We start from the raw sequence: 11,671 nt of genomic DNA, 5'->3' as shown, positions 1-11,671 counted from the left end.
ACGTTGATTTGGGATACGAATATCTCGAGGTACCACCGTACAGTAATCCCTGGAATATCGCAGTTTAATGTAGAGCAAACATAGCCGCGATCATTGAAAAATCGCCAAATAGGGTCACCCCTAGTATAACTTTTTTTTTTTTTTTTTTTAATTTCAGGGCTGAGCCCTAGTAGCAAGAGTGGCTTCTACTTACAAGTTTCAGCGTGGATTTTCAATATTCATAAACTTTAATAAATATATCATTCTTTTGAACAAAAATAATTAGCAGAAAAAAACGGTCAAGTCGTGAAGACGCGATAATCGAGGGATTACTGTAATCGTTAAATAGTAATGATAGATAAATAGAAATAGATTCCGATCCTTTGAAATGCGGGATGTCTCCGATTGTGATTGTACGGGTGTGTCGGCAGGTGACGTTCGCGGGGAGAAGTTTCGGCCTGATTAAGAAGGCGTACGAGCTGAGCGTTTTGTGCAACTGCGAGATCGCCCTGATCGTCTTCAACGACTCCAACGAGCACTTCCATTACGCCAGCACCGATCTGGACAAGATCTTGCTCAAGTTCGCCGAGTACAACAAGCCCCACAAGAGCTGGTCCAACTCCGACGTCATACAGGTGAGACGAACCGCGACCTTGTCATTTTCCCCACACGACACCAGTCAATGTCACGCTTTGGCAAATGTTTGCGCCCGCCATGCAAACCACGTTGGGGGTGTCGCGCTTCCAAATGATGCGTGCGGGCGAGCAAATGACGCAGGTGCGTTGCCGTGGTTAGCATTAGCTTAACGGCTAAGATGACATCATTCCAGAGCAGGCTGCTGTCAAACTCTGTTGGCTTCAATTTGGATTTATTTCAATTCTGTTTGCATTCAAAGTCATCCTTAACATTAAGGCCAACTTTATTTTTTTGGTCCAATCCAATTGGACTGGGAGGGGCCAATCAAGGTTTTCGATTTGGTGTAAACAATCAACAGGTTGCTTCACTTCCACTTGTGAGGCACTATTTCCCATATTTAGTACTTTCATTCATTCATTTTCTGAACCGCTTATCCTCACAAGGGTCCCCCCCCGGTGGTGGTGGAGCGCATCTCAGCTCACGACAGGTACCACCCTGAATGAGTGGCCGGCCAATCACAAGGCACAAAGAGATAAGCAAACAATTAGAGAGACAATTGACATGTTTTTGGGATGTGGGAGAAAACCGGAGTACCTGGGCAAAACCCCCTCAAGCTCCATGCAAAAGCCACACACTGAGGACTGACTTGGGATCAAACCCACGACCTCAAAACTGTGAACCCCACGTGCTAACCAGATTCATTGGAATCTAATCAAATGGCGATATGAAAATTATGGCTGTATATGGGGTAATACACCCCCCTATTATTTATTTATTTATATTTATTTATATAGAGAGATAGAGAGATAGAGAGATAGAGAGATAGAGAGATAGAGAGATAGAGAGATAGAGAGATAGAGAGATAGAGAGATAGAGAGATAGAGAGATAGAGAGATAGAGAGATAGAGAGATAGAGAGATAGAGAGATAGAGAGATAGAGAGATAGAGAGATAGAGAGATAGAGAGATAGAGAGATAGAGAGATAGAGAGATAGAGAGATAGAGAGATATATATATATATATATATATATATATATATAGATTAGATATATATATACAGTGGTACCTCGTCATACGACCGCTCGTCATACAAAATGCTCGTCTTACGGGGGAAATTTCGATCGAATAATTCGCCCGTTATGCGGTCAAAATTTCATGATACGACCAAGCCAGGTCTTTTTTGCATATCTTTCGTGTATAACAATATTTACGAGCACGGAACAAATAATTCAAACAAGTTCCTCCTCGGACCAGGAAACGCACAACGCGCATGCAAAAAGAAGGCTTTCTGGGTAATGAAGTATACTCCTGCACACAACACCCATACCTTTCTCAGAATAAAACTTCATTACCCACAATCAATACGTAGGAAGCTCAGCTATGTCATTTCCTGTTATTCTTTCTTAGGAAAGAAGGTCCAGCGATCGCTCTTTAAAGACTATTTCTCGTTGGCAAGTGGTCGTGCTTTATCCTATTGTGAGGACATTTGTGTGCATCATTTTGGTAATATTTTGAAGGCAATACAACAGTAAACAGTCCATCGATAGCGAACGTGAGGGCGGAAGCGTGACAAACCGCCAACCCGAAAAACGAAGGTAACAAAAGATTACAACAAAATTAGAATTCAGTTTTGTGTAAAGTTACATTAAACGTATGTTTGAGTGTCTGTATATATTAATCCAAGTTAATTTAAATTTGTTTGTTCCGTTTACGAGTGCGTTGTCGTGGAAAAAAAACGAACCCCACGCCCCCAAACGTCTCTGTCTCCTGTCGTCGAGATCTGCCCATTTTTAGTTAGATTAAACACATTTTATTACTATTAAACCACTAGTTATGTGTTACTTTGTTAATAGATGGTGAATTAGAAGAAATAAAACATTTTTTCAAATCCAATATCCTGTTTTTGGTGTTTTTTCAGAGGGCTGGAACGAATTAATTCTTTTTCCATTCATTTCAATGGAAAACGTCCGCTCGAGTTACGAGAATCTCGTCATACGAGCTCAGTTCCGGAACGGATTAAGCTCGTATCTCGAGGTACCACTGTATATTGATTAGATTCCAATGAATATATCTATCTATAATATGTGATAGATAGATAGACCTCGCTCTATCTCTCGCTCTCTCTCTCGCTCTATCTTGCTCTATCTCTATCGCTCGCTCTAGCTCTATCTCTCGCTCTATCTCTCTCATTCTATAAAATTTATTTATTTTTTAATGTTGCAAGGAGCTGAACAAGGAAAAGAACAAGAACAAGAAAAAGCAGCACGCCTGCAAAAGCCCAGATGTGGCGGACAGCACCACCGACGCCTTGACACCAAACACCGAAGCCAAAGACAAGAAGATCAACGACGAGTTTGAGCACATGATCAAGAGCCACGAAATGGTGGGACATGAAACCCCGCCCTCCTCACCCGGAAATCTCCCTCCCCCTCAACCGCTACATGTCACTTTCACCCGCGTGCAGCCGAGTCTGCCGCCACCCACTTTGCCGCACCCGGGAGGAGGCGGAGCCAGCGACGGACGAACGACGGCGACTGACAATCAGCCGCGGAAGAAGGCCCACGGCACCCCAGACGCGGGTACAATGCTCGGTCGCCGTGATTGGTCGAACGCAGTGATGCGCTATGCTAACTTATTGATGTTGCCCCTATTAAGCCACCAGGTTTGTGGAATCCCCCCTCAAGATCGCGCCGCCTAGATCGTCGGCACGCAAGTCGGATCCGCGAGCGCACACATCCACGTCTGAAGCGGCGAAGGCCACGCCGGTAGGCCTTTCGCCTGTTCCTCATTGGCTGTCCCGTGACATGGCCTCATTTTGCTGGGCTGGTTTCTTTTAAAACCGGTGCTCATACTACCATATTGTGGCTGTAAAGAGTATTACACATTTCTCAACTATGCCCAGAATGTCACCTATATTAACAAACAGTCGTTCCAATATATATATAGACCTCTATCTCTATATCTCTATATACGTATGTGTGTGTGTATATGTATATATGTATATATAGCTCTCTCGCTCTCGCTCTATCTATCTAGCTCTATCTATCTCTAGCTCTATCTATCTCTCGCTCTATCTATCTCTAGCTCTATCTCTCGCTCTATCTCTCTCTCGCTCTATCTATCTCTCGCTCTATCTCTCGCTCTATCTCTAGCTCTATCTCTAGCTCTATCTCTCGCTCTATCTCTATCTCTAGCTCTATCTCTCGCTCTATCTCTCTCATTCTATAAAATTTATTTATTTTTTAATGTTGCAAGGAGCTGAACAAGGAAAAGAACAAGAACAAGAAAAAGCAGCACGCCTGCAAAAGCCCAGATGTGGCGGACAGCACCACCGACGCCTTGACACCAAACACCAAAGCCAAAGACAAGAAGATCAACGACGAGTTTGAGCACATGATCAAGAGCCACGAAATGGTGGGACATGAAACCCCGCCCTCCTCACCCGGAAATCTCCCTCCCCCTCAACCGCTACATGTCACTTTCACCCGCGTGCAGCCGAGTCTGCCGCCACCCACTTTGCCGCACCCGGGAGGAGGCGGAGCCAGCGACGGACGAACGACGGCGACTGACAATCAGCCGCGGAAGAAGGCCCACGGCACCCCAGACGCGGGTACAATGCTCGGTCGCCGTGATTGGTCGAACGCAGTGATGCGCTATGCTAACTTATTGATGTTGCCCCTATTAAGCCACCAGGTTTGTGGAATCCCCCCTCAAGATCGCGCCGCCTAGATCGTCGGCACGCAAGTCGGATCCGCGAGCGCACACATCCACGTCTGAAGCGGCGAAGGCCACGCCGGTAGGCCTTTCGCCTGTTCCTCATTGGCTGTCACGTGACATGGCCTCATTTTGCTGGGCTGGTTTCTTTTAAAACCGGTGCTCATACTACCATATTGTGGCTGTAAAGAGTATTACACATTTCTCAACTATGCCCAGAATGTCACCTATATTAACAAACAGTCGTTCCAATATATATATATATAGACCTCTATCTCTATATCTCTATATACGTATGTGTGTGTGTATATGTGTGTGTGTATGTGTGTGTGTGTATATGTATATATAGCTCTCTCGCTCTCGCTCTATCTATCTCTATCTCTCGCTCTATCTCTCGCTCTATCTATCTCTAGCTCTATCTCTCGCTCTATCTATCTCTATCTATCTCGAGCTCTATCTCGAGCTCTATCGAGCTCTATCTCTCGCTCTATCTCTCGCTCTATCTCTCGCTCTATCTCTCGCTCTATCGAGCTCTATCTCTCGCTCTATCTAGCTCTATCTCTCGCTCTATCTAGCTCTAGCCTTCGCTCTATCTAGCTCTAGCCTTCGCTCTATCTAGCTCTAGCCTTCGCTCTATCTAGCTCTAGCCTTCGCTCTATCTCGCTCTCTCTCGCTCTCTCTATCTCTATCTCTCGCTCTATCTATCTCTATCTCTCGCTCGCTCTATCTATCTCTCTCGCTCTATCTCTATCTCTCGCTCGCTCTATCTCTATCTCTCGCTCTATCCATCTCTATCTCTCGCTCTATCTCTCGCTCTATCTATCTCTATCTCTCGCTCTATATCTATCTTTCTCTCTATCTATCGCTCTATCTCTATCTCTCGCTCCATCTATCTCTCGCTCTATCTATCTCTATCGCTCTCGCTCCGTCTCTCTCTCTCTATAAAATTTATTTATTTTTTAATGTTGCAAGGAGCCGAACAAGGAAAAGAACAAGAAAAAGAACAAGAAAAAGCGGCACCCCTGCAAAAGCCCAGACGTGGCGGACAGCACCACCGACGCCTTGACACCAAACACTGAAGCCAAATACAAGAAGATCAACGACGAGTTTGCCCACGGCACCCCAGACGCGGGTACAATGCTCGGTCGCCGTGATTGGTCGAACGCAGTGATGCGCTATGCTAACTTATTGATGTTCAGGGGACATGCCAAGCAATTGGGAGCTCATCCTGCAAAATGGATCTGGGACAGATGGTAAGTTCTTCTCAAAAAGTCACCTGTTAGCACCCTAAATTTTGGACAAAATCTCTTTTGGCATCTTCATCCCAAGGCAACGTGACATAACACCCATTTTAATCATTTCGTGTCAGCTTCTCTCTGCAATGAATCAAATTTTTCAAGTGGCGTCAAGACATAAACAGGAGCTTTTTTTGCCCGTTTTAAGCCACCAGGTTTGTGGAATACCCCCCCATGATCGCCCCGCCCAGATGGTCGGATCCGCGAGCGCACGCATCCGCGTCGGAAGCGCCGGTAAGCCTTTCGCCTGTTCCTCATTGGCTGTCACGTGACATGGCCTCATTTTGCTGGGCTGGTTTCTTTTAAAACTGGTGCCCATACTACCATCTTGTGGCGGTAAAGAGTATTACACATTTCTCAACTATTCCCAGAATTTCACCTATAAAAACGAAACAGTCGTTCCAATCAAATAAACACCAAAAATAAAATTCTTCCGACATCACATTTCTATATTAAAAATAAAAAATGTAATCCTTTTCATCTTATTTGATGACTTATTTCCCGCCCAATATGGTGCTCAGACAGACATTAAGACATTGCCCAACAAACCCCAGCTGATATTACAGAAAAATAAGCAACAAAATTACTGTTTTGCAATTAGAATTTAGTCACAACATATTTCAAAATTTGAATTGTCATGATTTTAACCCCAATAGTACAATTTTATTCCTACAATATTTAGATTTTTCTCTTAGAACATTAAAGCACATGATTTGACAATTGTTCTCTGGACAGTAGTTGGGAAATATTGATAAATAAAAGGGTTTTGATTTAAATGGTGTTTTTCAGGATGAACAAAGTTATCCATCCAGTGTATTTTGGATCACGCCTATGGTTCCCATGAGCACACCAGGGTTAACTCTATACAGTCTGCTCTTTGGGGATGGTAAGACTAGTTTGTAATATGGCACAAGTCATTTTTCTGATAAGTACCATCTGTATTTTTTACAGCTTATGAAATATGCAGAGCCGAAATGTTAAACATGACACCTCCCATTGGACCATTTTTCAATTCCATGAACCCATGGCAACAACAAATGAGCAGTACAATGGGGTAAGTTACTTAAATGATTGAAACAAGCATGCCAGAACTTTTAGTCAATATGGATTGGGCATTCTTTTGTCCCATATTTGGTTTTATCTTAATAAAGTTTTATTCTCTGGTTGGCATATCTCCTTTATCCAATTAAAATTATACCTCTAGTGTTAGTTTTATGGTCAATTGTAACCAAGCGATTTTAAAATTTTGCACTAGTTATGTAGCAATTAAAAAATAGAAATCTTACATGCTATTAAATACACCACAACATAATTAGAGGATTTAAAAGTTTATTGATTTATTACAGGAAGTGCCAATAGTCCAACAACCTGAAAACAAAAAAGGAATTCCCATTAGTAAATGAATTAAGCAAAATCGTGAAATTTATTAAGACAATCTGAATTTCAGTCCCATATCCGCAGTTTCATCCAACAGTCTTGTAAAACGGTAAAGGTCATCATCAATCCACAAAAAAATATCTAAAAAAATTATGTTTACATACCGCATATGAATGTCCGCACTTGCCAACACCATTCACCAAAAGAAAAAAACATTAAAATGTTTTTACAGGGAGTGCAGTTAGTCCAACCTAAAAACAGAAAAAAAAACACCATTACTAATTAAGTAAAACAATTGTGAAATTTATTAAGAGTTAATTAATCGGAATTTCAGTCCCATATCCACCAAGATTCATCCAACAGTCTCTCGAAAAGATCATCATCAATCCCCAAAAAAATCTGCAAAAATTAAGTTCACATACCTCACAAGTATCCACGCTTGTCAACACCATGCGCCGAAAAAAAAAAAAATTAAAACCTGAAAACCAAAAGAAAATACCATTACTAAATGAATAAAAAAAAATGTTACATTTATCAAGCGAATTAATCAAAATTTCAGCCCCATATCCGCAGTGTCATCCAACAGTCTTTTAAAACGGTAAAGGTCATCATCAATCCCCCCCAAAAATCTACAAAAATTAAGTTTACATACCTCACAAATGTCCGCACTTGCCAACACCAGAAGAAAAAAAAATAACCACTAAAACCTGAAAACCAAAAGAAAATACCATTACTAATTGTATAAAAACACAATTGTGACTATTAAGCGAATTAATCTGAATTTCAGCCCCATATCCGCAGTGTCATCCAACAGTCTTTTAAAACGGTAAAGGTCATCATCAATCCCCCCAAAAAATCTACAAAAATTAAGTTGACATACCTCACAAATATCTGCACCAAATGAAAAAAAAACATTAAAATGTTTTTACAGGGAGTGATGATAGTCCAACATCCTGAAAACAAAAAGAAAATATCATTACTAAATGAATAAAAACACAATTGTGACTATTAAGCGAATTAATCTGAATTTCAGCCCCATATCCGCAGTGTCATCCAACAGTCTTTTAAAACGGTAAAGGTCATCATCAATCCCCCCAAAAAATCTACAAAAATGAAGTTGACATACCTCACGAATATCCCCGCTTGCCAACACTATACACCAAAAGAAAAATAACATTAAAAACAAACATTGACATGAATATTGAAGTCAATTTATCGGACAGTAGAGTGGCTGTCGCTGCCATTTGACGTCAGAACAGTCAAAGACCGCCCCAAATATGTTCTCGCATGTCATTGGAGGACACAAACTATGCAAGCTAGGTCCTTAGGATAACATGCTTACAATAATAGTGCATTTATTTGACATTTACCTTCATCCCACTTGACATTTTTCACCCTGTATAGGAGAAATATTTGCGATTAGATGATTTTATTTACGACTACAAACAGGAAATTAAAAGTAACATGGCTCAGTTCTGGTTTAACCAATCACAGTTTTCATTGAGGGCAAGTTTGTCATCACTGCCAGGAAAAAAAACCACACACGGATGCATTCAAATCGAAAAATAGCAGGGAAAAAAATATTTTAACCTCTTTTTAAGAGTCTGGTTTTTGGCTCGTGTTGGATTTTAGCATGCATACAGTAAGTGAATTTATTTGACATTTACCTTCACCCCACCTGACATTTTTCACCCTGTATAGGAGAAATATTTGTGATTAGATGACTTTATTTAAGACTACAAACGGGAAATTAAAAGTATCATGGCTCAGTTCTGGTTTAACCAATCACAGTTTTCATTGAGGGCAAGTTTGTCATCACTGCCAGGAAAAACCACACGGATGCATTCAAATCGAACAAAATTGGGGGGGAAAATATGTCAGCCTCTATTTTTAAGGGTCAGGTTTTTGGATTGTGTTTGATTTTAGCATGCGTACAATAAGTGTATTTATTCGGCATTTACCTTCAGCCCACTTGACATTTTTTTCACCCTGTATAGGAGAAATATTTGTGATTAGATGACTTTATTTAAGACTACAAACGGGAAATTAAAAGTATCATGGCTCAGTTCTGGTATAATCCAATCACAGTTTTCATTGAGGGCAAGTTTGTCATCATAGCCAGGAAAAAAACACACACGGATGCATTCAAATCGAACAACAGTGGGGGGAAATAAATATGTGAACCTCTATTTTTGAGGGTCAGGTTTTTAGGATCGTGTTCGATTTTCATGCTCCTGCTTTATAGTATTGTTGGAAGTTAAGACTTACCTCAGATCAATTAATAGGCATCACACAGTCCCAAGTTGTTTGGCCTAAAGAAAAACAAGAAAAATTATATTTCGGCGGGCTTTTGGGGTTGATATTTAAAAATGTCTTCACCAAAATTGTTGCTACATCAGTTATATTGTTAACTGTGCAGCGACCGTCGGTGAATTTCTTCCTTTTGGCTTCCTTTTGACTATTTGATGCTATAAAGAGCAACAACAGCTTCGATGGAGCCTAATAATTTGGATACTTTAAAATAAATGCAAAAAAAAAAAAATCGTTGAAAATGACTCTTATTTTGAAAATCCCGCCTCGCCCCAAGAGATTCGCACGAATGTAACTTGATTTAGGCGGAGACCGATATTCTGATTTAAATTGCGACATTAAATAATATTGTCGATGAAATACATGAACAATGAAACGTCAGGATATTTGAACACGACCACGTGGATGAGGCCCATGTGAGCTTAGTTAAGCCTTTAGTGTTCGAAATACGAGATTTTATTCCCAAAATCGCATTCCATGCAGTTTCGGTCAGGCTCGGTATCGGTAAATCGTTCTTAATGTTCCAAAAAACGGCATTTGGATAAATTGTTCAACTTACAGGTTCGTTTAGGTCGGCTGGGAAGCTGTTTGTGCGGCAAACGGTCGATGAAAGAGAGAGAATGGTAGCAGTGTGTTGCCTTTATAAAGACAGTTGACGTCATGCGGAGGTTGTTCCCTTCTCCCGGTGAATTGTGGGAAGTTTATTTAAAAATGGCTAGCCAATGACCGGAAAAGTCAAACTTGAATTAAAAATATCAGATGACGATGTAAAGTTGTATTTGTATTCGTTCGCAAGATAATAATAAATAATTAAATAGAAAAAAAACAAATCACTACAAGTTAACGATAATTATTTATGTTTAAAAAACGTCCATCATTATTGATGGCTAGGTCAACAATGATTTCCCTAACATAACTTTTATTAATTTTTCGCTATTATTCACAAGGATAGAAGTTAGTGAATGATGAATTAGTTAAATATTGAATTTTGAAAAAAACTTTCTGGCCCTTTAAAAAATGGCAGTGGCTCCTTAGCCCCTAACTGGTCAAAGTCCCAGGGGCTATTCTTACCGGCTAAATAGCTATATAGGCTATTATAGCCTATATGGCTAAATAGCTATATAGGCTATTATAGCCTATATAGCTATTTAGCCGGTAAGAATTCTGTGTGGGGTAAATAGTAAGAAACTACGGCTACGGAGCCACTGCCTAAATAATAGTCATTAAATCCCTATTCACCTCATGTTAAAATCTATCAATTGGCAATAAAACATCAAATTTCAATAAGATTGGTTGAATGGTTTAGAAAATCCCCTATTCACTCAATGCTAAATAATAGGTTACCAGCTAAATAGCCCCTGGGACTATTTGACCGGTTACCGGCTAAGGAGCCACAGCCTTAAAAAAATAACAAAAAAACATTATTATATGATTATAGGGGGAAAAATGGTAAAGTGCCCAAAAATATATATCATCAAAAAGTTAAAAAAAATATAGAGACCAAGTTTTTGGGTTTAATTTTTTTTTTAAAATTTTGTTTACATTAGAAAATATGAATTGCTTATGACTCTCTCTGTCAAAAAGGTTCCCAACCCTTGCCTTACCCGTTTCCTTCCCGTTTCCAGGGCCGGCGTGAGCAACATCAGCATCATGGGTAACTTAGATCGTCCCAATTTCCTGCCGCCGACCATCGCTCGCCCGGAACCCGGCGATAACACGCCGACCAATTGTCTGGGTGACAAAAGCTTGGGTGACTCAGATGAGTGGTCGCCGCCGAGAAAATGAAACGGATGCACTTCCCTTCACTAAAAGCCATAAGTGCCAAATAATGCCAAAAAAATGTCAAATTGAACTGAATTTGTCCTTTATGAAGGTGTTATCAAAGTATTCGACGGTTTATTTTTATGAATTTGAACTGAACTGCCCTTTTTGAAATCACATGGCACCGTCGCTTCTATTTTTCGCCACTGGAGGGCAGCATAATAATAAGAAGACACAACCGTCCACTCCTATTCACTGGCATGAGCGATAATAGACGTTTTTCCCCTTTTAAACCCGTAGAAAAAACGTATGTGCAAATATAAGCGAATATGATGAAACACTAGACGGGAATTGTTCCTTTTTGACACCTCACATGACTCACGAACGCTGCGGTTTTGCATTAGTGTCGAAAGGAAACGACAAGCCACATCCTGCACAACCGCAACCGTTTAATGTCCACGAATATGTCATTTTATTTCTAAAGATAAAGTACTGAAAACCTTTAATACTTTCAGGGGTGTTATTTAATCCCATTTATTGCATTTGGATTAGAAAACTAACTTTTTACGAGAGATCTCCGAACGGAACCACATCAAGGCA

The 11,671-nt window shown here is 40.5% G+C and overlaps 1 protein-coding gene, 1 long non-coding RNA gene and 1 other non-coding gene across 4 annotated transcripts in view; 1 reads left to right on the top strand and 2 right to left on the bottom strand.

Moving 5' to 3' along the window:
* LOC144092084 (uncharacterized) overlaps positions 1-11,577 on the top strand; it is a 15,221-nt gene extending 3,644 nt beyond the window's left edge. Inside the window, exons 3-15 of the mRNA XM_077624856.1 lie at positions 411-614; positions 2,839-2,997; positions 3,079-3,193; positions 3,270-3,379; positions 3,870-4,028; positions 4,110-4,224; positions 4,301-4,410; positions 5,301-5,460; positions 5,528-5,581; positions 5,772-5,857; positions 6,413-6,509; positions 6,575-6,677; positions 10,936-11,577. Of these exons, the coding sequence (XP_077480982.1) occupies positions 411-614; positions 2,839-2,997; positions 3,079-3,193; positions 3,270-3,379; positions 3,870-4,028; positions 4,110-4,224; positions 4,301-4,410; positions 5,301-5,460; positions 5,528-5,581; positions 5,772-5,857; positions 6,413-6,509; positions 6,575-6,677; positions 10,936-11,095 (1,632 nt within the window). The 3' untranslated portion in view covers positions 11,096-11,577. The remainder of the gene's footprint in view (positions 1-410; positions 615-2,838; positions 2,998-3,078; positions 3,194-3,269; positions 3,380-3,869; positions 4,029-4,109; positions 4,225-4,300; positions 4,411-5,300; positions 5,461-5,527; positions 5,582-5,771; positions 5,858-6,412; positions 6,510-6,574; positions 6,678-10,935) is intronic.
* On the bottom strand, positions 6,938-10,024 carry LOC144092102 (uncharacterized). Of its 2 annotated transcripts, XR_013305979.1 has the most exons (11): positions 9,870-10,024; positions 9,269-9,312; positions 8,962-8,989; positions 8,668-8,693; positions 8,371-8,396; positions 8,127-8,152; positions 7,881-7,953; positions 7,653-7,707; positions 7,423-7,478; positions 7,165-7,251; positions 6,938-6,991 (listed from the first exon to the last, which is right to left on the bottom strand). It is a non-coding gene; the product is annotated as an uncharacterized LOC144092102 (long non-coding RNA). The 2 variants fall into 2 exon arrangements; XR_013305977.1 differs by lacking the exon at positions 8,668-8,693 and having other exon boundaries at positions 9,870-10,023.
* Positions 9,368-9,504, bottom strand: LOC144070756 (small nucleolar RNA SNORA16B/SNORA16A family). Its single transcript, XR_013299462.1, has one exon. It is a non-coding gene; the product is annotated as a small nucleolar RNA SNORA16B/SNORA16A family (small nucleolar RNA).
* Positions 11,578-11,671: the final 94 nt, after the last annotated feature.

Source organism: Stigmatopora argus, chromosome 2 (assembly GCF_051989625.1).
Source record: "Stigmatopora argus isolate UIUO_Sarg chromosome 2, RoL_Sarg_1.0, whole genome shotgun sequence".
Lineage (NCBI taxonomy): Eukaryota > Metazoa > Chordata > Actinopteri > Syngnathiformes > Syngnathidae > Stigmatopora > Stigmatopora argus.
Note: the sequence above shows the minus strand (reverse complement) of the source record. Positions and strands in the feature narration are given on the sequence as shown.